The following is a 23980-nucleotide window of genomic DNA, read 5'->3' as shown; positions in this document are numbered from 1 at the left end:
CAGGTGAGCAGCATCCAACATTCAGGCTCAGGTGAGCAGCATCCAACATTCAGGCTCAGGTGAGCACCTTTAGTTTAGACACGGTCCGAGCTTCACATTTGTGCTAAACTTTGTTGTGTTTTTGACGTTTTCTGTATTTGTCAACCTACTTACTCTGCAATGACAAACTTGCAGTGTCAAAGTTGTATTCTGATAGCTCAACTGTGCAAAAGTGAAGAAATAAGAAAAATAAAGTTAAAAATGTACAAGTTTAAACATCTTTTACTAACAGTTAATGTGCAATGAAGTGTTGTCACAGTCCTAAATCTTGATGCTCCAATTGTTTAGGATTTTCATGTAAATGTAAGTTTTAATTGGTATAATCAAGTACCAAGTAAGATTTATTTAGAAATGGGAATGGAAAAGGAGCTTTTAATTTTACAGGCGTGTGTGATTCAGAAGATTGAATGCTCTAACATTCGTCACTAAAATTCACAACATAGATTTTGTTATTAGGCTTCATTGTTTTAGGACTAGGAAATTTATTTCCCAGTACATTGTTTTTGTTTGTTTTTCTAGAGTTTGCCTTCAGAAATAGAGGTAAAATACAAAATAGCAGAGTGCTACACTATTCTGAAACTGGATAAAGATGCCATTGCTGTGCTCGATGGGATACCATCTAGACAAAGGACTCCAAAGGTAAGACGCCCACTTTTAGAGTAATGCTCTCATTATTGACAAATCGTGGTTTTCTTTTTCACGTAGACTTTTCAGAGTGATGGCAGCCCTTCATCTGCATGACACTTGAGACCTCTGTGTTCACTATTGTACAAAAACTGGGGCTGAAGAACTTCATACGGCAACAAGGTCCTTAAAACTGGTTTAATCAAAACATTGTAGGTTGTTGTAAGATAAGTAGTAAATACTTAAATGGTTTCAGGGATACGTTGACATATTGCTAGGATTCAAACCTCTGACTCCTGTCTGAGGATAACTGCTCTAACCACTGATCTACAGGGTTGTTTGTAGACTGACGTGCAGTAGGGCTGGGCGATATCTCAATATTTTTAAAATACTGAGATAATTTTAAACGCAATATAAAATGAGACTATATCGATATAAAACGATATAGTCTTAGTTATAATTATACTTGAAAATCCATCAGTTTTTCCTCCCAGTTTGAGGCTTCACGCCACCCCACCTCTCTGTCACTGAATACAAACCCGCTCCTTCCCCGCTGCTTGCAGCTCCATTTGAATTCTATTAATTATAATTATATATAAAATTATATTATATTAATTCCATCCATCCATCCATTATCTTTTACCCACTTCTTCCATTTTGGGTCATGGGGGTTGCTGGTGCCCATGTCCAGCAATCACTGTGCGAGGGGCGGGGTACACCCTGGACAGGTCTCCAGTCCATCACAGGGACACATGGAGACAAACGAGACAAACAACTATTCACTCTCTCACTCACACCTAGGGACAATTTAGAGTTACCAATCAACCTAACATGCATGTTTTTGGTCTGTGGGAGGAAACCGGAGCACCCGGAGAAAACCCACGCATGCACGGAGAGAACATGCAAACTCCACCCAGAAAGGCCCCTGGACCGGGATTTGAACCAAGGACCTGCTCGCTGAGAGGCAGCAGCTCTATCAGTTGTGCCACCGTGCTGCTTATATATTAATTATAATATTTAAATTAATATATAATTCAGTGTTTCCCCTACCATTATACAAGCGGGGTGCCCCGCCCCGTCAATAGAACCGAGCACCCTGTTTACCGAAGCCCACCCCCAACCACCTGTCGGCACTGACGTAACGCTAAACTAGCGGCTCGCAATGCAGGTGTGCTAACTAAAAAGCTAAAGGCGGCCTCTTCCTTCATGTTGAACCCTCGCGCTGAACGCACCCCCGCCACTCGAAAACTGTCGGTACAAACGGCGCACGGCTCAGATGTGCATCTGTCTCTCCCCCTGCCGACTCCCTCCCCACCCCCCCACCCCCGGCGTGGTTCAGACAGCGCGCAGCTGAGATGTATCTCTGTCTCTCTGCTCTCACACACCCTGCTCTAAAACGTTTGTTACGTACTGTAACCCCAGATTCTATGAGTATAGGCGTAGCCCTTTAAGAGCTGTCGCTGATGGGTTTATCCCTAGGCGCTCAGCGCAGCACTGAAAACTTTAGTCCACGCCCACCTGATATGTGTGGGCCTCACCCCCGGTCTGTATAAATTACAGTGAGACCACACCGCAGCTGGGCGCGCGCTCGCTGCACGCACGCTCGCTGCACGCGCACGCGCGCTCGCTGCACGCGCGCTCGCTGCACGCGCGCTCGCTGCACGCGCGCTCGCTGCACGCGCGCTCGCTGCACGCGCGCTCGCTGCACGCACGCTCGCTGCACGCCTCCGACCCAATGTTCTGCAGCAGGCAGGACTCCGCGAAGCATCCAGGTGGAGAAACCTCATTCCGGTGGACAGCTGTAGCTGAAGAACGAGCGAGGGTAGCTTTGAGCCTCACGAGGCGGCCAGCACGTCTCCCACGGCAACAAGAGCGATGTTTTCGTGCAGGCACGAATGCCGCGCGCTGGAGATACCCAGGTACGTTCCCAAGCAGTGGAGGTGGGGGCCCAGAACCCCGATCAAAATGTTCATAGGAGGCGAGATAAGTGGTGGAAAATTGTAGATTGAGCAGTTGCTGGCGATCATACACCAGTAGTGAGCTGATCTTATTGAAGAAAAATGATAAAAATAGCAAAAAAAGAAACAAAGTGGACAGAGGTGAACGGCAAGCCACCAGCTCGGGCGCCATCTTGGAATAAAAAAAAAGATCTCTGGTGAGGAAAAAAAAGCTGCGATAGCAGACCTGCTGCTGTGAATAGGAACAGTGGAGGATACGAACTGTAACAGTGTAACGATAAACAGAGCAGACCAACAGCTCCTCGGGATGAACCGGTTAATAACAATGAAATCAGTAGTCATGAACTTGTGACTGATAATAAATATCTCACACTGCGACTGCATGCAGGCAGGTGTGAGCTCAAAAGTGAGGCTCCATGAAACAAATAATCATTCTGTCAGAACCCTGAGAACAGAATGGGTCATGGAGAAAGTAGAAACATCACGTAGATAAAAACGAATAATTGAACATGACGATGACCAGACAGCTGCCATATAAATATCCTCCACTGTCAACCCTCCATGCAGAGCTGTGGAGGATGAAAACCCTCTGGTGGAATGTGCTGAGATTCTCTGGAGGATCCAGTCCAGATGAACTGTAAGCTTCTAAGTAGAGCTGGACAATAATTCGATATCGATATATCTCGCAATGTACTTTTATTCAATAACGATGATATGAATTTTAAGCACATTTTCGATATTTCGATAGGATTACAGAGTTTTCTGTTTGGGTTGAAGCGGCTACTTCAGTTTCAAACCGGACAGAAAAAAGTGCGACACAACTACCTAAGTGCGTGGTGACGTAATGTTACGTAGAGCTCATGTCCAGAAGGCTAGTGGTAGCAGGCTAAGCTAGGCTAATCTCCAACGCGCGTTAAGTTTTTGCTTCAAAATGAGTGCCCATGATCGTCAGAATGTGACTGAACAAGCTTCCACAAGTGAAGAGAAAGCAGGTGACATCACTGATAAGAGAGGAAAGACTAATTCTCTGGTTTGGAAGTGGTTTGGCTTTCTAAGATCCGATAAACTGCAGGTTTCAGTCAGTGTGCTGCAAAATGTGACGGAGAGTTGTTCTAACTAGCGGTTGGAACATCTAACATGTTCCACTTGACAGAATATGATGAGTCACAAGATGAAGCACAATAAAAGTTTGAAATGTGTCCCTGAAACAACCCCAGCGCTGCATGTTTTTTTTTTTATCATTTATTCATTTAAAATAAAAGAAATTCATCAGAAAGAAGAAAAAAAAACATTGAATGAAAAGTTGAAGAAAGAAGAAAAAATTCTTATCTGCCCCTAATTTAAAAAATACAAAATAATAATAATGTCAGCCCTGTATGTTTCCATACAATGGCGAAATTAGTCTCTGCATTTAACCCATCCACCACCAGGTGGTGCAGTGGGCAGCTATTGAAAGCGCCCGGGGGACATTTTGGGGATGAGACGTGCTGCCCAAATAACTAGAAACAAACAACAACCTTGACTTGAACAATCTCCAAACTGAAAACAAAAAAACTTCAGGGATCCTTCACCTGGTACTTTACCTTCCCAACAACTTTAACTTAATCATCTTTTTAAACATTTAAATTGTTTTAGAAATGTTTATGGTGATATCAAGACAATTCCATAATCCTGTTCCCTGAATTACAACACAGCTCCTTCACACTAGTTCTAAATGGAGGTTTTACAAACATTTACATTCCCTTAAGGTTATATTGACTCTCCTTTTTTATATTTATTTTTTACTAATTTTAATTGAATATTTGGGGCTAATATTTATATGAGCTTTATACAGGACTTGTAAAATACTATATTCAACCAAATCATAACATTTTCATAATTTCAATTGATGAAATAATATATTTGTTGGGTGACCATAGCACTTCATAATACTAATAATTCTTATAGCTCTTTTTTGTAAAATAAAAATAGGATTTGTAATTGTTTTGCTTTTCCCCAAACTTCAATACAGTTGATTAAATATGGAACAATCATTACATTATACAATATATACAAAGCTTTGTCATTCAAAAACTCTTTTACTTTATACAGTAATGCAATTGATTGTTGTTTTTATTCTTAAGTATTTTACATGAAATTTTCACGTCAGCTTCTCATCAATAACAACACCCAAAATTTTTATTTCATTAACAACGAATTTCAATGCTGTCAATTTTAAAGTTGTTGTTTGAAGTTAAAACTATTAATATTGACAAAGTTGAGAATTTTATGTTTATTTGACAGTGATTTCAATGTTTTTGAAGGCTAAATACAAATAAAAGGTGAACATTAATTTATTTGTATAGTTTGTAGTTGTTCTGAGGCTTTTATATTGTTTATATCGATATCGAATTATATCATTATCGACCAAAATTAAGAAATATATCGTGATAAAAGTTTTGGCCATATCGTCCAGCCCTACTTCTAAGATAGCCTCGCACAACCAGTGTGAGAGGCGCTGGGTGGATAGAGGACGTCCTGAAGAGCTGTCCCCATAAAGCACGAACATACGCTGAAAGCGGTGCAGTGCGGCCGTGTGCGCCACGTAACATGAAAAATGCACGTATGGGACAGAAGGAGGTGAGATGTTGCTTCCTCCTCAGAATTATGAGGAAGAGGATAAAATCCATCCAAGGTTATCACTCTCGATCTGAATGAGCTTGTGATGTTTTTCAGAGAAGGTTTAAAACGCAGTACAGCTGAACTGCCGTCAGCTTGAATTCTGAGACATGAGGGAGCAACAGAGAGAGCAGATAAATCACTCACTCTCTTTGCCGACATCAGAACTAACAGCAGTGCTGTTTAAAATGACAGAAAATTAAAGTGAAACCTAATCTAAAGGCTCAGAATGAGCTTTGATCAGAGCATGCAAGACAATCATTAGGTCTCACTGTGAAGCTAGTGGACGTGACACCGGTCTGTGTCTCCGTACACCTTTCAGGAAACGCTTCATCAATGGGTGATTAAGAACTGTTTTGTCACCGAAGCCCTCGTGACAGGAAGAAATAGCTGCAGCATAAGTTTTAATTGTGCTGAACGCTAGATCTCTGTCCATCAGCTGCTGCAGAAAAGACAGCATTCCACCTAGTGGCCATGAGATGGCCTCCACACCTCCTTGATGTGTACAGTGTTGTGGTGGAAGCAGCTCGTGCGCCCTGAACGTACGCACCACATCCTGTGGGAGGCCCATCTTTTCTAAACGGATCTGTTCAGCGGACATACCCTAAGATGCTGACCTATTTCTGGGTAACTCCTGATCGCTCTTCCTGCCTGGAGGAGAGCGCCCCCTCCCCCACAGCAGTTTCCACAGCCGAACAGATATCAGTCGCTGTAGATTCGGGAACCACTGAACGCATATGCATTCAAGAGCCACGAGGATGACTGACGGTTCTTCCTCCCAGTCCAGGGTCCGTGATATCGGCAGGACTCGAGGGAATGCATAAAGGAGCATTTTTGGCCATGAGCTGTGAGTGAAGGCGTCCACTCCTAATGGTGGGTCGTCTCGTGGGCTCAGTGAGAACCATAATTGACAATGGGCGTTGTTCCGTGTGGCGGACAGATCCACTGCTGCTCGCCCAAAACCTGCTCCAAATCCAAGAAATCAGCTCGGGATGGAGGCTCCAGTCTCTTTTGGCGGGGACTGCCCATTGACGTGATATCCGCTCGCTTGTTCAGGACGCTGGGAAAGTACACTGCTCTGATGGAGAGCAGGTTTCTGTGTGGCCAACACAACAGCTGTTTCGCGATGCGTAACAGTTGGGCTGAGCGCACGTCTCCCTGACAGTTTATGTAAACTGCTGTCACCTTGTTGTCTGTGTGGATCAGAAAATTGTAGATGAACAGATGCTCAGATATATTCATCAATTAACGCGGATTCCTCATTTTTCTGAACTGAATAAAACGTGCATTGAATTTAATGAAATGCAAACGTGAGACGTCATTTATATTTGACCCATCAAAATGAATGCGGTCATTTATTTACAGAATCAAAGTTTAACATCAAACATTTACATTAATTTGGCAAATTATGAAAATAACAACATAAGCAATCAATCAGGAAAAATCATACGGCCATGATTTTTCCGTTGCTTCACCACAGACATTTATGAAAACTGTACAATTATGATCTTTTACCCACACGGCTGTGGATGAGCACTTTACACAGACATTTCTAAATATCTGGAAGAATTTCTACTTGAGAGAGGAGTTTAAAGATGGGAAAGAAGTTTAAAGAAGAGTAAAAGATGGGGTTTGAGGGAGTGTGAACAGAACGGCACTCTCCGGGCTTTCTTCAGCTTTTCTTACGGTACACTTAGGTGGTGAAATCGACTCTTTTACCTGGAGATGTCTCAGGCGAGATTCCGTTTAACGCACCCTTCAGCGTCTCCGTAGGATGCTGTTACTACTCCGGAGTAGCGGCTAGATTCTGTCCCTCGTCAGCTCACCTCAGTGGAAAATGTTATAATCCCATGAACTCGGAAGAGCTCTGTTGTCATGTCAGGATCTTCCCGGCTCCCAGAACTGGGCTTCTCCGCACAGAACTCTCACAGAACTCTCACAGCACCCTCACAGAACTGAGTAGACCAGGAAGTACCGACATTTTAAAGAGACCTTTTCCGGTTCATCTGGGAGTATTCCCATTGGCCAAAACCGACCAGACGGGGTGTGTCTTGTGACGTAAAAGGTTAGAATGCAGCAAGAATTGTTATAGAACAGATCAGAAATGTTCTCACAGACAGAGAGAGTTTTGTTTTGGCGCGTTTCAGAAACAGGTGCCGAAACCTCTATATTTACGTCTGAGAGGATTCTAAAAACATGACAGTTCGTTCCAACAACTTGTTTTGCGTTTGACTCCGACCTTGGACCAACTTACACTTGCTCATTCAAAGACAGAAAATCAGAAAATGCATAATTACTTTGTAATAGCTTTAACATGAGTTCTAACTTTGCATGAGAATTAAAAATCATTACACAGTTAATAAAATCGATTAGTTCACTGCAACATCTAAAATGGTTTGAACTAAGACACTTTGATTATCAACATCTGTAAAATAGTAATGATAATAAAAAAGAGTGTTCTTTCACTTGATTATCAAGAAAGAGAGTCTCAGGATGGGTGAACCTGTATCTCTGGATTCAAATCAATGAAATGACAGTTTCTGTCCCACAAGGTTCTTAAGGTCAAGGGTTTTGACCTTAGGCTTAGTCGTGACCTCAGATTAAGTTCACTACAAAATGCTGATCCCGCAGCAGGGGCAAAATGCTGAGTCACGTTTCAGACCGTGAAAAACATTCTAGCACATTATGTAAAGCAACATGTGGTCCAGCCACTGTGATCCCACTGCTTGGGACAGACACATTCCTCCCAGCTTGACAGGAACACGTCTGTGAAAAACTGAGACATGTGACGTAGGCCTGCTGATGGGAACTCCCTCTGACAGAATGAGAGGGTTTCTCCAGTGATTCAGATCGGTTCTCACGGGGGGCACACATCCACCTCTCCTGGTGCACAGGATCTATGCGCAGGCAGGTGAACCATCTCTGAAGGCGTCTCGTGAAGTAGGCCCAGCGGAACCACGATGTGGGCCGCTGACATTGTCCCAGGCGTTGCATGACAGGCAGACTGTCACTATGCTGCAGGGTTTGACACGGTGGAGCTGAGCTGACAGAGCTTCAGCTCTCAGCTGTGATAAACGGCTCTCATTATAGTTGAGATTAGCTCCACTTCCAGATAAACAATCATCTAGGACGGACGAATGGAAGTTTTCCCCAGTTTATAGAAACCTCAGGTTTAGCAGGTGGAGCACTAGCATTTTGGTCTGTGCGACAGCTATCTAACTGGACCAAGCTAATAAGAGCAGATTGTCGAGATAAAAATATTTCTCATTCCTGCCATGCGTAACGACTGCAGAGCCATCTCCACGCATTTTGAGAACGTGCATGGGGTGTTTCAGAATGATGGAAATGTGAAAATATGCGCTCGTCAGATCTATGGAGGTGAAAACCAGTCATTCTGGTGAAGTTCTCCAGCAGCTGTTTGTCAGCATGTGGAATTGTCTCCCCATGATCGAATTACTGAACATGAACAGGTCGAGAATGGATCTCATCCCTCCGTTTTTTTTTATCAGAACCAGGAAGTAGTGGGAGGAAAAAAAACAAACATATTTTCCTCTCCGTTGGGAACTCTGGAAATCACGTTTTTCGTCAGAAATTCCTGACCTTCTGACTGGAGAGACGAGCTCTGTTCTGGAGAAGACAGAACCGTCTCTATAATCCCTCTGAACGGTGGGGGTTGAGCTGCGAACTGCAGCGTGTAACCCCTGCTGATCAGATGGTCCGTCCATCTGTCCAGGGAACACACTCGCCACTCTGAGTAGCGCTCGGAGAGCGAGCACGCATTTGTGTTGTCATGTTTCTCATGAACGTCAACCAGACTAAAAAATCCTTACTGCCATCACTCGCTCCGGAGATTCTCCTGGGAGCCCAAGGGGGGCTCCGACAGAAAAAAGGGCTGTATGTGTGCCTCTGTGCTGGGACCAGGCTGTGGTCTCACATAGAACTGAGGTCAGCCAGCACGCACCGAGAGGAGGCGTGAGCGCTTTCTGAGTGAGACGCCATTTCAGTGGAGGCTGCAGCTGTTGTGGAGAAACACGTTTACTCCCGCTGCGCTGTGAGTGGGCAGAAAACAGCAGAGATTAAAAACGGGCTCTGGCTGAAAACGAGGGATTTTACCAGACTCGGTCTGCTGATAAAACATTTTAGCTGACGTGGCAGACGAGTGTTTTTTGATATTTACTGAACTGCGGTGCCATTTAAAACGCTGTTTAGAGGTTACTGGCTCGTTCTGTGTGGGGAATGTGTGAAGAGAGGTAGCTGAGAGATCAGCTGATCTGACAGTCTCAGATGAAAAACTTTACTTTCAGAGGTGTTTCTGTTTTATATCAAAAACATACATCATCAAAAAACACATACCTTCCCCTCAAGGATCTGTTAACTGGTGGAGAGGGCCGGCGGAGGAGCGGGGCTTGAAGTCGCTGCCGCAGCTGTGGGGCGCCTCTGGTGCTGTTGTTGGCCAAGGCAGTCCCTCCAGCGGCTGGAGGGACAGATGGACTGTGACGTCACCAGATGGTGTACAGTCTCTGAGACCTCTTTGGACCTCTGCGATTTCTCAAGGATGGTCCTAAGTTGGCCCCGAACAGCGCCTCTGGGGTGATGGGGCCCTCCAGCAGGTCTTTCTGCAGCCTCTCGGACAAGGATGGCGAGAGGCGGAGCCAAGTGGTCCTCTGGATCATGGTCATCCAGGTGGCGATGCAGGACAGGCAGGCCCTCCAGCAGGTCTTTCTGGAGCCTCTCGGACAAGGATGACGAGAGCGGAGTCAAGTGGTCCTATGGATCATGGTCATCCAGGCGGTGATGCGGGACAGGCAGATCAGAGGTGGCACATGTTTACGATGACATCAGCAGCTTTACAGAGAGAGCTCTACGAAATACGAAATAGAACTGTCAGTGCAAACAGCGCGCAGCTGTCTCCGTGTCCCCCCCCCCACAAAACTGTTTGTTTAAACTTTCATTTTTTATTATTCAATATTTTACTAACAGAATAGTCAAATAGCAACCTGTTTTTTGTGCGAATTGCTATGTCAGTCAAATGTTCAATTTTGGAATAAAGGGGTGGAAATTAAAACGGTTGTTAGTTTTTTTCCGATTCATCGATTAATCGGAAAATAATCGGCCGATGAATCGATTATTGGAATAGTCGTTAGTTACTGCCCTAATGCAAAACATGTTGCATGTTATTAGAGTTGAAAATGAAGAAAACGGGTTTAATTTTTATTTATTTATTCAACACCACAAACTGTATGTCACACAAACACTGATGAGAAAAGTGAGCACACTATTAAAAACATTAACCGAACTGTAAACTACATTTTGAACTGGACTCTGCTCTCTGTTTTCAACCTGGATACTGGTCCCACGTTGTTCATCTGACTTGTTCAGGCTGTCACTCCTTTGCTTAATGCAGCTTAAAACATTGAATGGATTGAGAAAAGAACTGACGGGAATCTTAAATAAATAGTTCATCCAACATCTCTCTCTTCGACGTCCTTCTGCGCTGCACCTGGGCCGAGATTCATTCGGAACCGGTCCGCCTGGTGGGAGGGCAGCTTTTCCTTGCAAGAAAAATAAAAACTCAGTTGTTTCGTAACCAAAGTAAACACAAGCAGATATTCAGAACGTTGATTTACCTGCTGTAAATCAGCTGCTGCTGATTATCTCGGAGTTGAAAGTCTGACATCATCGTCGACTTGGTTCTGGTCCACTCAGCGACCCGTGTGGAGCTGTAGATGAAGCGGTCCTGCTTGGCGTCAAATCTGTCGACTCTTATCCAAAATCCAGCTTAACTTGTTAAGTAGTTGTTAGCTGAGCCTTTAGCCCAGAGGAAGGTCCTTAGAGCGGTCCGAGGCAGCACACATGCGCATTAGGTGAATGTACAAAATTCACAGCGCCAACTAATGACCCGGCATAGTAACTACAGCAGATTTGGACGGACGGGGGTTGGCGGCGTCCTGCAGCTGCATGTAAACACAAAATCCGTTCATATCAACGCAGATGTTTTCCTCTAATTAACATACGAAAAAAACTACGTTTCCCCCCACCGTGTCCGTGTAAATAGGACCTTAGTGTTCTCCAGGAAATGCACTGGAGTGGCAAGGTGTGAAGTTGTCTTCTCATTAAAAACATGGAGACAAATGTCCAGTTTAGGGTGATTTATTTGCTGCGTTTATTCTGGTATTTTACACTCGACAGTAAAGCGCAAACAGAAGCTCAAGGCTGCGTCCATGTCGTGAGAGAAACTAACTCCGACCGACACACGCAGCTCTGCACTTTGTTTACGCAGAGTGGTGTGTTCACTAGCATCGGAACAGCCAGGGTGCATTCAAGAGCATAGGAACTATGAAATTCAGAAAGAAACGAGCCGTAACCAAACAGAACCGAGCTCAGTAAAAAAATTAACTACACAACGTGGGCTTTCTAACAGCTTTGTTAATAAAGGTTAATAAAGGTTAAATGAATTTACTTCATTAGAGTCAAACTTTTTAAAGAGCAGTCAGCTTTTCATTATGTTTTCTCTGTATGTGTTATGTTTAAATTTTAAGTGCACAGCTGTGTTTTTGGTTTTGTTAAGCAGGCAAAAAATTTGTTTTTTTTGTTTTTTATACATTTATTTTGTACAGGTATAGCTTTGTTAATAAAGGTGCCTGTGTGACAATTGGGACAAAGCTTTGACTCAAATACATTTTTATTACTTTATGGAAAAAAAAACTTAATTACACACATTTGAGTAGATGTAATAAATTACTTTAATTCCTGTTTAAATGCAATTCAGCCTGCCATACATGCAGTGTCTTCAGACTTTCCCAGCAAATTAAAAGTTGAAGCTTAATCATTAAATTATTATCTTTGTGTTAGATTTATTTATAAATCACATTTAAACACTGATTGTACCAATTAAATTAAATAAAAAGTAACACGCGTTCTCTATCACCGTCATTAATCAGCTAACTAACAAACAAGCAGCAGCAGCTTCAGCTACATAGAGACCGACGTTACGTTTTCTCACTTGGAAACAACAAATGTCATATATTGTAGAGACTCGCCTGCCAACACATGACGAGTTGTATCTGCTGCAGCTCCTTCATCCTCCTCGTGACTCCAACATGTTTACGTTTCATCTCCATGGTTCTCCCGTGTCATGTTGTCACTTTTCAAAGCTGCATGTTGCACATTTTTTTATCTTTGTGAAGCGCTCCCAAACTTTGGAGGACTTGGGTCGAACAGTTTTCTCCTCGTCGGTCATTTGTAAAATTTACTTATTTTCCTTTGTAAACAGCTTCTGCTCTGCTTCCGCCTCCCCCCTCGCTCTGTTCAACTCGTGCTGCAGCGTTTTTATTTTTTTTACTTTATTCAGTCAGCATTGACAATGAACTGAAGGTGAACAAAACGGCTCCGCAGCGCCGTGAAAGACGCTTAATCACACGACACAATGAATCAATAATGAAATCCGTTGCCAACGCTTTTAATCATCGATTTTTATCGATTTTATCGATTCGTTGTTGCAGCCCTAGTTATGTCCACAGGTAAATACTGCTTTAAGTACAGGGATCATAGTATTAATCCAGAAGGAAATTAATTATTTTGTTTCAGCATTAAACTGCGCTTATTTATGGTACCGAGTACCGTCAAAAAATCCTCATGGTATTCTTTCTCACCTCAGATCAACATGATGCTAGCTAACCTGTACAGGAAAGCTGGCCAGGAACGTTCTGCTGTGACGAGCTACAAGGAGGTCCTCAGACAGTGTCCCCTTGCTTTGGATGCCATAATTGGTACATAAGTTCCAGGTTCTGTTATTGACCACTTAATGTTTGACCTAAAAAAAATCACACATTTCTAAACAAGTAACAGTCACATAGACCACAGGCAGCACATGTTTGGTTTAATCATGTCCACCAGCTTGTACCAAAGTAAAATTGTTTAAATTATTTATGAGTAGTCTGTATCTTACCTGCAGTAGACAGCAGTCAGCACTACAAGTTTAAGAAGTAGGTTTGCACATTATGTTAAAATGTAATGTTTTGTCAAACTATATTTTAAATAAAGTGCCTTTAAGATCTGCATGCTCATAATAATAAAATAGGTCAGTCCAAGCAGAGTAACAGTTCATGTAGAGGTGAATAAGAACTTTGATCAAAATATGAATAATTTCTATAAATAAAGTTTAGTGACACACTTCAGGCTTAATAATTTGCTTCAGAAATACTGCTACCGCTTTTGTTTGTTCTCATTTTTCTGTGTTCTGAACGTTTTTACTGTGAAGGGGTGGGAACTAAATGGTTAGGGGATCATGCCTTCTCTTAATTTATATGCTCACATTTATGCAACACCCACTGATTCATTAGTTTTATATTTTGTATCAGACAAGAAAGACTGAATTTAGTCTAAATATGTTGTAAACTTGTCCAACATAAATTCAAAAAATACGATAAGCTCAGTTCAGACTAGACTGCCCAGCTGGATAAATGGTCTCTTTGTTTAAGCTTTGTATTATATATATATATATACAAATGTACAGTAGACAATAACCACACCTAGATTAAATAAAAACAATTAGCTTTATTTGATTGATTGATTTTTTTCCTATTGGGAATTTTAAAATGTATTTATATATTTTTTTCCCAGGCCTTCTGTCTCTGTCAGTTAAAGGAGCTGAAGTAGCATCTATGACCATGGATGTGATCCAGAGCATTCCTAACTTGGACTGGCTTTCTGTTTGGATCAAAGCCTACGCCTTCATTCATGCAGGAGACAATCAGAGAGCCATCAGCACTATTTGGTAAACAGAGTTTTAACGCTTCAAACTAAGAAACTGAATATTGTTTTAGTTCTTATTCTCACACATTGATATGCTCTTTGACCCTCACAACCTCCAAAATAAACATTAAAAACATTCTTCTCCAGCTCCCTGGAGAAGAAGTCTCTCTTGCGGGACAATGTGGATCTCTTGGTGAGCCTGGCCGATGTTTATTTCAGGGCAGGGGACACCAAAAATGCCATTCTTAAATTTGAACAAGCGCAGATGTTGGACCCATATCTCATCAGGGGTGAGTCACAGAAACAGAACTTCTTTAGGCCCATGTTTATACACTGCCTGGCCAAAAAAAGTCGCCACCTGGATTTAACTAAGCAAATATGTACGAGCCTCCAATTGGATAATTACTGTATGGGCAATTATCTTTCAGCTGGCAAGTTATTTAACCCCAACTGGTGCAATGAGTTGCTTCTCATTTCTTAAACAACCATGTGGAAAGACACATCGCGTGGTCGTGGAAAAGATGTCAGTCTGTTTGAGAAGGATCAAATCATTGGCATGCATCAAGCAGAGAAAACATCTGAGATTGCAGAAACTGCTAAAATTGGGTTAAGGACTGTCTAACGCATTTTAAAAACTGGAAGGATAGTGGTCACCAGGGCCCCACTCTGGAGCCGGTCCTGGAGGTGGGGCACGCTGGTGAGCGTCTGGTGGCCAGGCTTTTACCCATGGAGCCCGGCCGGGCTTAGCCCAAAGAGGAGATGTGGGTCCCACTTCCCATGGGCTCACCACCGTGGGAGGGGCCAAAGGGGTCGAGTGCAATGTGGGATGGGTGGTGGCCGAGGGGGGGGACCTTGGCGGTCTGATCCTTGGCTACAGAAGCTGGCTATTGGGACGTGGAATGTCACCTCTCTGGTGGGGAAGGAGCCTGAGCTGCTGTGTGAGGTTGAGAGGTTCTGGCTAGAAATAGTCGGACTCACCTTGATGCATGGCTCTGGAACCAGTTTTCTTTGAGAGGGGTTGGACACTCTTCCACTCTGGATTTGCCCTGGTGAGAGGCGCCGAGCAGGACTGGGCATACTTATTGCCCCTCTGTCTTGGTGCCTGTATGTTGGGATTTACCTCGTTGAACGAGAGGGTAGCCTCCCTCCGCCTACATGTAGGGGGACAGGTTCTGACTGTTTTTTGTGCTTATGCGCCAAATGGTAGTTCAGATTACCCACTCTTTTTGGAGTTCTTGGAGGGGTACTGGAGAGTGCGCCTCCTGGGGACTCCCTTGTTCTACTGGGGGACTTCAACGCTCATGTGGGCAATGCCAGTGAGACCTGGAGGGGTGTGGTTGGGAAGAACGGCACCCCTGATCTGAACCAGAGTGGTGGTGTTATTGGACTTCTGTGGTCGTCATGGATTGTCCATAACAAACGCCATGTTCAAGCCCAAGGGTGTCCATATGTGCTCTTGACACCAGGACACCCTAGGTCGCCGTTCAGTGATCGGCTTTGTTGTTGTCTCATTGATCTGGCCGCATTTCTTGGACACTCGGGTGAAGAGAGCGGCGGAGCTGTCCACTGACCACTACTTGGTGGTGAGTTGGATCCGATGGTGGGGGAGGATGCCAGACCTGGCAGGCCCAAATGTATTGTGAGGGTCTGCTGGGAATGTCTGGCAGAGTCTCCTGTGAGACAAAGCTTTAACTGCCACCTCCAGGAGAGCTTCTAACACGTTCCGGGAGAGGTGGGGGACATTGAGTCCGAGTGAGCCATGTTCCGTGCCTCTATTGTCAAGGTTGCTTATCGGAGCTGTGGCCGCAAGGTTGTCAGTGCCTGTTGCGGCGGTAACCCTCAAACCTGGTGGTGGACACCAGCGGTGAGGGATGCTTTCAGGCTGAAGGAGTCCTATTGGACCTTTTTGGTCTGTGGGACCCCAAAAGCAGCTGATGGGTACCGGCAGTCCAAGTGGCATGCGGCTTGGGTGGTTGCTGAGGTAAAAACTCGGTGTGTGAGAGGAGTTCGGAGAGGCTATGGAGAATGACTTCCATACGGCTTCGAGGCGAATCTCGTCCACCATCCGGCGTCTTGTAAGGAAAGCGCTACAATACCAACACTGTTTACAGTGGAGGTGGTGTGCTGTTGACCTCAGCTCGGGATGTTGTGGGTCGGTGGGCAGAGTACTTCAAAGACCTCCTCAATCTCACCTGCACGTCTTCCACTGAGGAAGCGGAGCCTGAGGACTTTGGATTGGGCTCTCCAATCTCTGGTGCTGAGGTCACTGAGGTGGTTAAAAAGCTCCTCGGTGGAAGGGCCCTGGGGGTGGATGTGATTCGCCCGGAGTTCCTTAAGCCTCTGGATGTTGAGGGATTATGTTGGCTTACACGACTCTGCAATATTGCGTGAACATCGGGGGAAGTTCCCCTGGATTGGCAGACTGGAGTGGTGGTCCCCCTATTCAAAAAGGGGGACTGTAGAGTGTGTTCCAACTACAGGGGATCACGCTCTTAAGCCTCCCATGTAAGGTCTATTCAGGGGTTCTGGAGAGGAGGATCTGTCGGATAGTCGAACCTCGGATTCAGGAGGAGCAGTGCAGTTTTTGTCCTGGTCGTAGAACACTGGACCAGCTCTACACCCTCAACAGGGTCCTGAAGGATGTGTGGGAGTTTGCCCAACCAGTCTATATGTGCTTTGTGAACTTCGAGAAGGTGTTCGACCGAGTCCCTTGGGGAACCCTATGGGAGGTACTCTGGGAGTATGGGGTACTAGGCCATTTGATAAGGGCTGTTGGGTCCCTTTATGACCGGTGTCAGACCTTGGTCCACATTGTCGGCAGTAAGTCGGTCCCATTCCCTGTGAGAGTTGGACTCCGCCAAGGTTGCCCTTTGTCATCGATTCTGTTCATAACTTATATTGTGTAGAGTCAGGGCAGCCGGCTCAGAACCCAAAAGTCCCAGGTTCGATCCCCAGTCACTGCATATCTCATGGTGTCTTTGGACAGCACACCTTATCCCCAAAATGCACCCCGGGTGCTGTCAATAGCTGCCCACTGCACCACCTGATGATGGATGGGTTAAATGCAGAAACTAATTTTGCCATTGTATGGAACATACAGTGATGATAATGTGATGACATTATTTTTATTATTATTATTATTATTATGGACATAATTTCTAGGTGCAGCCAAGTTGTTGAGGGGATCCATTTTGGTGACCTTAGGATCACATCTATGCTTTTTGCAGATGATTTGGTCCTATTGGCTCTATCAGGTCGTGATCTAAAGCTTTCGCTGGAGCAATTTGCAGCAGAGTGTGACGCGGCCGGAATGAGGATCAGTTCCTCCAAATCCGAGGCCATGGTCTTGAACCGGAAAAGGGTAGCATGCCCTCTCCTGGTCGGGGAGGAGGTTCTGCCCCAAGTGGAGAAGTTTAAGTATCTCAGGGTCTTGTTCACGAATGAGGGAAAAATGGAGCAAGAGATCGCTAGGCATGTAGGTGCGGTGTTTGCAGTGAAGTGGGCGCTGTACGAGAGAGCGCTGAGTCAAAAAGGCAAAGCTCTCAAATTACCGGTCGATCTATGTTCCTACCCTCGTCTATGGTCATGAGCTTTGGGTTGTGACCGAAGAACGAGATCTCGTATACAAGCGGTCGAAATTGGTTTTCTCCGCAGGGTATCTGGGTTCCCCCTTAGAGATGGGGTGAGAAGCTCGGTCATCCGGGAGGGACTCAGAGTAGAGCCGCTGCTTCTCCATGTTGAGAGGAGCCAGTTGGGTGGCTCGGGCATCTGGTTAGGATGCCTCCTGGACACCTCCCTGGTGAAGTGTTCCAGACATAACACCGGGAGGAGACCCAGAGGAAGACATAGGACACGCTGGAGGGACCATGTTTCTCGGCTGGCCTGGAAACGACTTGGGATTCCCCCGGAGGAGCTGGCCCAAGCAGCTGGGGAGAAAGAAGTCTTGGCCTCCCTACTTAAGTTGCTTCCCCTGCAACCCGACCCTGTGTAAGTGGAAGAAAATTGATGGATGGAAGGATAGTGGGGACCCATTGTCTTCGAGGAATAAAGCCCTCAGTATACTCCCGGGTACGTCCGTCTGCGCGGAGGTATGTGCGTACGTATGCGGAGGGTTGAGACTTTATACTTGAGCGTACACTCTGAGCGGCTGCTGAGCAGCTCCGCAGAAAATGGGCTTTTACCTTTGGGACAAATTGAGGTTGCCGATTGGTCATTTGCTGACACGCTTACTGGATTGATTGACATGTCAGAAAAAGAAAAAAAAAGAGAGCTGGCAGCCCCAGCGTGTTCTGTGTATTTTTTGTTAATAAAAAGTTGTAAAAAAATAAAATAAACAGGGAGCGCTGCTCCTGTGGCCCACGCATCAGACCAGCCCAACAGGAAATCTCCAGACCATCCAGCAGCCACGTTGGACCCGATTTTAATTTGCTCGTGAGAAATTCCTTCATTTCTCACAATGTCAGTCATGGCATCAACGGAGGAGGAAGAGATCGCTTGTCTCTTGGCAAAAACAAAAGAAAAGGCCAGATCAGGGATGAAGAAAGGGAATTTATTACATTGGTGTCACATACAAGACAGTCCTACGCCGGGCAGTTTATTGTGCTACGCCACGTACACGGTTATAAAAATTGAGCTTTGCGCAGACATGCTCTGCTGAGGTACGTGCATACCTCCGTGTTCGGATGTACGCGTGAGTATACTGGGGGCTTAAATGTGGCCGGAAAAAAATCCTGAATGATCGTGATCGGTGATCACAAACGTTTGGGGAAATCAGATAGAAGAAAAACAATAGTAGCACTCAGAGCTATGTTTAGTAGTGAAAGTAAGAGCATTTCCACACGCACAATGAGAAGGGAACTAAAGGGATTGGGACTGAACAGCTGTGTAGTCTTAAGAAAACCACTAATCAGTGAGGCTAACCGGAAAAAAAGGCTTCAATTTGCTAGGGGGCATAAAGATTGGACTCTGGAGCAATGGAAGTTCATGTGGTCTGATGAGTCCAGATTTATCCTGTTCCAGAGTGATGGGTGCATCAGGGTAAGAAGAGAGGCAGGTGAAGTGATTCACCCATCATGCCTAATGTCTAGTCATCAGTGCAAGATCTTGGTGAAAAATTAATGCAACACTGGATGGAAATGGATCTTATGACATTGCAGAAGTTTATCAAATCAATGCCACAGTGAATGCATGATGTAATCAAAGCTAAAGGCTGTCCAATGAAATATTAGTGTGACCTTTTTTTTTGTTGGCGACTTTTTTTTGGGCCAGGCACTGTATTATAGTTAATGCTGTAGATGTTTATGACTTAGCATTGTGTCATAAACTCTTGGGTATGTCTCAGATTTATCAGTTTTATTTTTGACTTATTGTTAGTGCTGTAAGAAAAAACTCCCATTAGTTTTTAAAATCATCTGCAGGAATGGATGTTTATGGATACCTAATGGCCCGTGAGGGACACCTGGAGGATGTTGAAGTCCTAGGAGGGCGATTATTTAATATCTCTGACCAACATGCTGAACCCTGGGTAATCTCTGGGTGAGTAGTTTAATTTGAACCAAAACAAAAACCCACGGTGTAGCTGTATTGTTATCCTATTAAGTTGTTGAACTCCTTCAATTTGCATGTTTCCTCAGCTGTCACAGCTTTTACAGCAAGCGTTACTCCAGGGCCCTCTACCTGGGGGCCAAGGCCATCCAGCTAAACAGCAACAGCGTGCAGGCCCTCCTCCTAAAGGGGGCAGCACTGAAAAACATGGGTCGTGTTCAGGAGGCTATCATCCATTTCAGAGAGGCCATGCGTTTGGCCCCCTGCCGACTTGACTGCTATGAAGGCATGTTGGATTACTTTAAGTCTTTGGCTGTTTTTGGTTTGCTTGCATTAACCCCAGCGTGCTTAACTTCAGGTCTGATTGACTGTTACCTGGCATCCAATGGGATTCGAGAAGCTATGGGGATGGCAAACAACATCTATAAGACTCTAGGGGCCAATGCTCAGACTCTGACCATCCTGGCCACTGTGTGCCTGGAAGACCCGGTTACTCAAGAGAAAGCCAAAACTCTGCTGGACAAAGCACTCGCCCAGAGACCGGACTACACCAAGGCTGTGGTCAAAAAGGCTGAGCTGCTCAGTACGTACAACAAATTCATTTGATCTGATTAATTATTTTCAACATGTGAAATAGTATGCAGAAAATATGAAGGGAGAGAAAATTAATAAATGTGAATATTTTTGAAGAGATGAGCAGAAATGACTCCATCTTTGCCGATTTAGTTTAATATCTGAACAGGAGTGGATTGATTGCACACTTGCATAAACCCACCTCATAATTACAAAAATAAACATTTCCAATTAAACCAAATACACATCATGTAAATCTAAAACGTCACATCCTGTTTGTTCAAACTCAACGTCATATCTGCAAATCAGAACCAAGCACCTCCGGCTTCAACTAATGCAACAATCAATCATACTCTGACCTAAACTCAGTCGTCTTCCTCTTTATGTTTCATGATGACCATTTCTTTAAGAATAGCTTTTTGTTTGAGGTTCTTTCCACTCTGCACAACGAAACACAAGAACTCTTTCTAGCGTTTCACGTTCACACATTTCCTGGTGGGTCATTTACTTTTTCCTTTAAACAGAATGTGTGCTGTTTGGAGTTTCACCACATTTTCAGATCTCAATAATTTAAGTATAAAAATATATATTATTAAAATGTGTAAATTTATAATTTAATTTAAATTTGTAATGTAAATTTGTATGATTGCTATAGCCAGCATTGCAAATGATTCAAAGTACTTTATTTTCTCTTAGAATACAAAGAGATTTTAATGTACCAGTACCTCTGTAATTATTACACAGATCTCAGCACAACAGCCTAAATAAGGCAAAGCCAGTGAACAGTAGAGTATAATATATAACTTTATAGATCTTGTAGGAAATTGTTGATGGAGTGAAGTAACAATCTAATATCTGCTTTACTCCTACACTGCAACACCTCTCCATACTTCAGAGTTCACAGCTACTCTGGACATCGGAGAAAACCTGGAAAATGACTATCATATTTTCCAGACACGGAAAACTCAGAGAAACTCTTATGGGCCTAACACAAACCCCTGCTGGATGCCACAAGCATACACAAGGAGCAACAATCACTGATCTCCACAAGCTGTTTCTTGTTACTTAAACAGCTCACAACCCAGTTTAAAACTACATCCCTGGTACCATAACAAAGCTCCTGAATGAGTTTTTGATCATCCCAACCACAAGTAGTTTTTTGTCTAATAGCGTCACAAACTGTTTAAACTCTCCTGGAAAGGAAAGAAGCTGACAGATAATATAGTTACTGGTGTGTAGGGGTTGAACGAGTATATAATTTTTAAACTCGACATTAACATAATAAAACCCGAGTAGAACTCGAGTATTTGATGACGTCATAGATCTCAAGATACATAAATAAATAAATGAATAAAACCGCAAAAAAATGTCATTATTTACAAAAAAAAAGACCAACAAAGCATTGGGAGCGTATATTATGCTCCTACCATTTATCATACTGCAAATAAGTCACAGGAAAAACTAAACTATTAGTTTTTATTATTAAACTGCAAACGTGAAGAAACGCAGCACGTCAGAAACTAAACTTAAACCGAACCTGGTTCTGGTTCGGTGGATTGAACCCGGTGTTACACCATACTCTGTGACCTGCAACAGTGCAACACCGCCCCCTACGGTCATACGGTGGTCACATAATATGACGTCACTACAAATACTTACATTTCTAACCTAGATAGATGTCCTAGCAATCGATGTGTAGATTACTCGAGTACTCTGTTAATGCCCTACTGGTGTGTGATGTTCAAAGGCTTTGCATGCAAACAGTCTGAGGCTGCTTTCTGTTTAGGTCGGGAACAGAAGTACGAAGAGGGGATTGCCCTCCTGCGCAATGCTCTGGCCAATCAAAGTGACTGCATCCTCCACAGGATGCTGGGGGATTTCCTCGTGTCTGTCAACGATTACCAAGAGGCCATGGATCAGTACAGTATAGCATTAAGGTAAAACGAAGCTTGGTCTTTGAGTCAAATCCCCCAACATGCAGTGCAGATATTAACATTTAATCTGAACTTTAGCCTGGATCCTAATGACCAGAAGTCCTTGGAAGGAATGCAGAAGATGGAGAAGGAGGAGAGCCCCACAGATGCCACGGTGGAGCTGGATGGTGATGACATGGAGGGCAGCGGCGAGGACGGAGATCTGGAAGGCAGCGACAGCGAAGCAGTTCAGTGGGCTGATCAGGAACAGTGGTTTGGTATGCAGTGACCCAGATCTACCGAGGAACTCTTCGTGCCACTTTCTTAACACACATGTAGACTGCAGTCAGGGCAGAGGTGGCCTCGCTACATTTTACTTCCTCCATGAGCATGTTGACTAACACCATGTGACCGATGCTCCAGAGAATAAAGACAGCGCAGCCATGAAACTCTTAAGAGAACTACAGGTTTCTTTTCAACTAAGATTATTTTATTGCAGAGCTCGGGTGAAATCCTGACGTGTTCACATTTTGTATCATTCTGCTAGCATCAGTTTCCTTTTGATATTTCTTCACTTCCTGGCTTTCAGGCAGTGCGATGAACTTGGGACCTGTTCTGTATTGCCACGAGATGTTTTTAGTCCACATTGAGGCAGTTTAGCAGGTACAATTTGTCCCTCGTCCTCTGGTGTGAAATGTTGTCTGTATCCATGTCTTGGTCTATTGCAGTAGTTCTCAGCCCTGGTCCTTGAGGAACACCATCCTGCATGTTTTAGTTGTTCCCCTGCTGTGACACCTGCTTTGAATGACTGGGTGATTAACAGGCTTCTGCAGAACTTGAAGTAATTAATTCACTAAATCAGGTGTGTTGGAGCAGGGAAACGACAAAAACATGCAGGATAGTGTTCCTCAAGGACCAGGGATGGGAACCTCTGGTCTATTTTATGTTTTCTTTGTGTGTGTGAGACAAATAACTCAAGATGTAAAGTGTACTGAAGTAAAATGTATATATTTTTTGTACGCATTTTAGTAACTGCATAATAAATCTCTTATGAATTCTTGTACTGTGCAGTTTGTCTTTAAAGTAGAAATGTTGGACTTCAGGGAAAGCACATAGTTGTGGTGAAAATCTCCGTCTGTCTAAAGCCCATCACCATATTGGTGATAGCCAGAATTTCCATATCGGTCAGGTTCTAGTTTTCACATCATTACCAGCTTTCCAGCTTACCCTAACCAGTAAACCAAAACCTGTAGAAACGTGTACACCAGCCATGAAGGTGTCATGGGGCTGCATCTACATGTGTGTTTTTCACGACACGCATACAGTTCCTTGGTCATTTCATTGCCGATTCACCTGAAGTTTAACATGGAAAACGGCGCATGCCATGTTTTTGTGCTTACACACTTTGTACAAGAAGGTCATTAGTTATTCTATTAATGTTTTGTTGATGTACTTCCTGCTTGGGTTGGGAAGAAATGCAGCCTTGTGTTGATATGAAACTGCATTTTCCCTTGTTGTGCGGCAGAATGTACATTTCTTCTTCAGCTTCCTGTAAAGGAGCCCACAGTTTTTATTACAAACACTGCATGACACGGAGCAGTGCTTTCCATGTTATGATGACAGCAATGAAACGTCCCCCTCAGCTGCCCCACAGTGTTGGTGTGTCATGTTCCTACCAGCAGACATTAAAGCAAATATAAATATTTTGACTAAAATTGTTTACGACAACTAGAGATTAGGTGTAGAGCAGCGATCCACCCCATAAAAGGCCACACATTTGAGAGCTTATTTCTGCTTATTGATTAATTATAAAACACTTTCATGTAAAAAGAGTACAGTCCTAAAAATACAAAAAATGTTCTCTAATGAATTGTTCAAGTTGTAAGAAAAACCTACTCCATTTACATCAGCAAGACC

At 43.9% G+C, this 23980-nt stretch overlaps 1 protein-coding gene across 1 annotated transcript in view; it reads left to right on the top strand.

The window, feature by feature from the left end:
* Positions 1–22935, top strand: part of anapc7 (anaphase promoting complex subunit 7) — a 23790-nt gene extending 855 nt beyond the window's left edge. Inside the window, exons 3-11 of the mRNA XM_037681257.1 lie at positions 559–678; positions 12937–13048; positions 13902–14055; positions 14181–14323; positions 19451–19568; positions 19667–19863; positions 19936–20160; positions 21937–22087; positions 22163–22935. Coding sequence (XP_037537185.1) covers positions 559–678; positions 12937–13048; positions 13902–14055; positions 14181–14323; positions 19451–19568; positions 19667–19863; positions 19936–20160; positions 21937–22087; positions 22163–22352 — 1410 coding nt within the window. The 3' untranslated portion in view covers positions 22353–22935. The remainder of the gene's footprint in view (positions 1–558; positions 679–12936; positions 13049–13901; positions 14056–14180; positions 14324–19450; positions 19569–19666; positions 19864–19935; positions 20161–21936; positions 22088–22162) is intronic.
* Positions 22936–23980: the final 1045 nt, after the last annotated feature.

Source organism: Nematolebias whitei, chromosome 8 (assembly GCF_014905685.2).
Source record: "Nematolebias whitei isolate Nwh7 chromosome 8, NemWhi1, whole genome shotgun sequence".
Classification (NCBI taxonomy): Eukaryota; Metazoa; Chordata; class Actinopteri; order Cyprinodontiformes; family Rivulidae; genus Nematolebias; species Nematolebias whitei.
The sequence above is the reverse complement of the archived record's forward strand: the minus strand, read 5'-3'. Positions and strand labels throughout refer to the sequence as shown.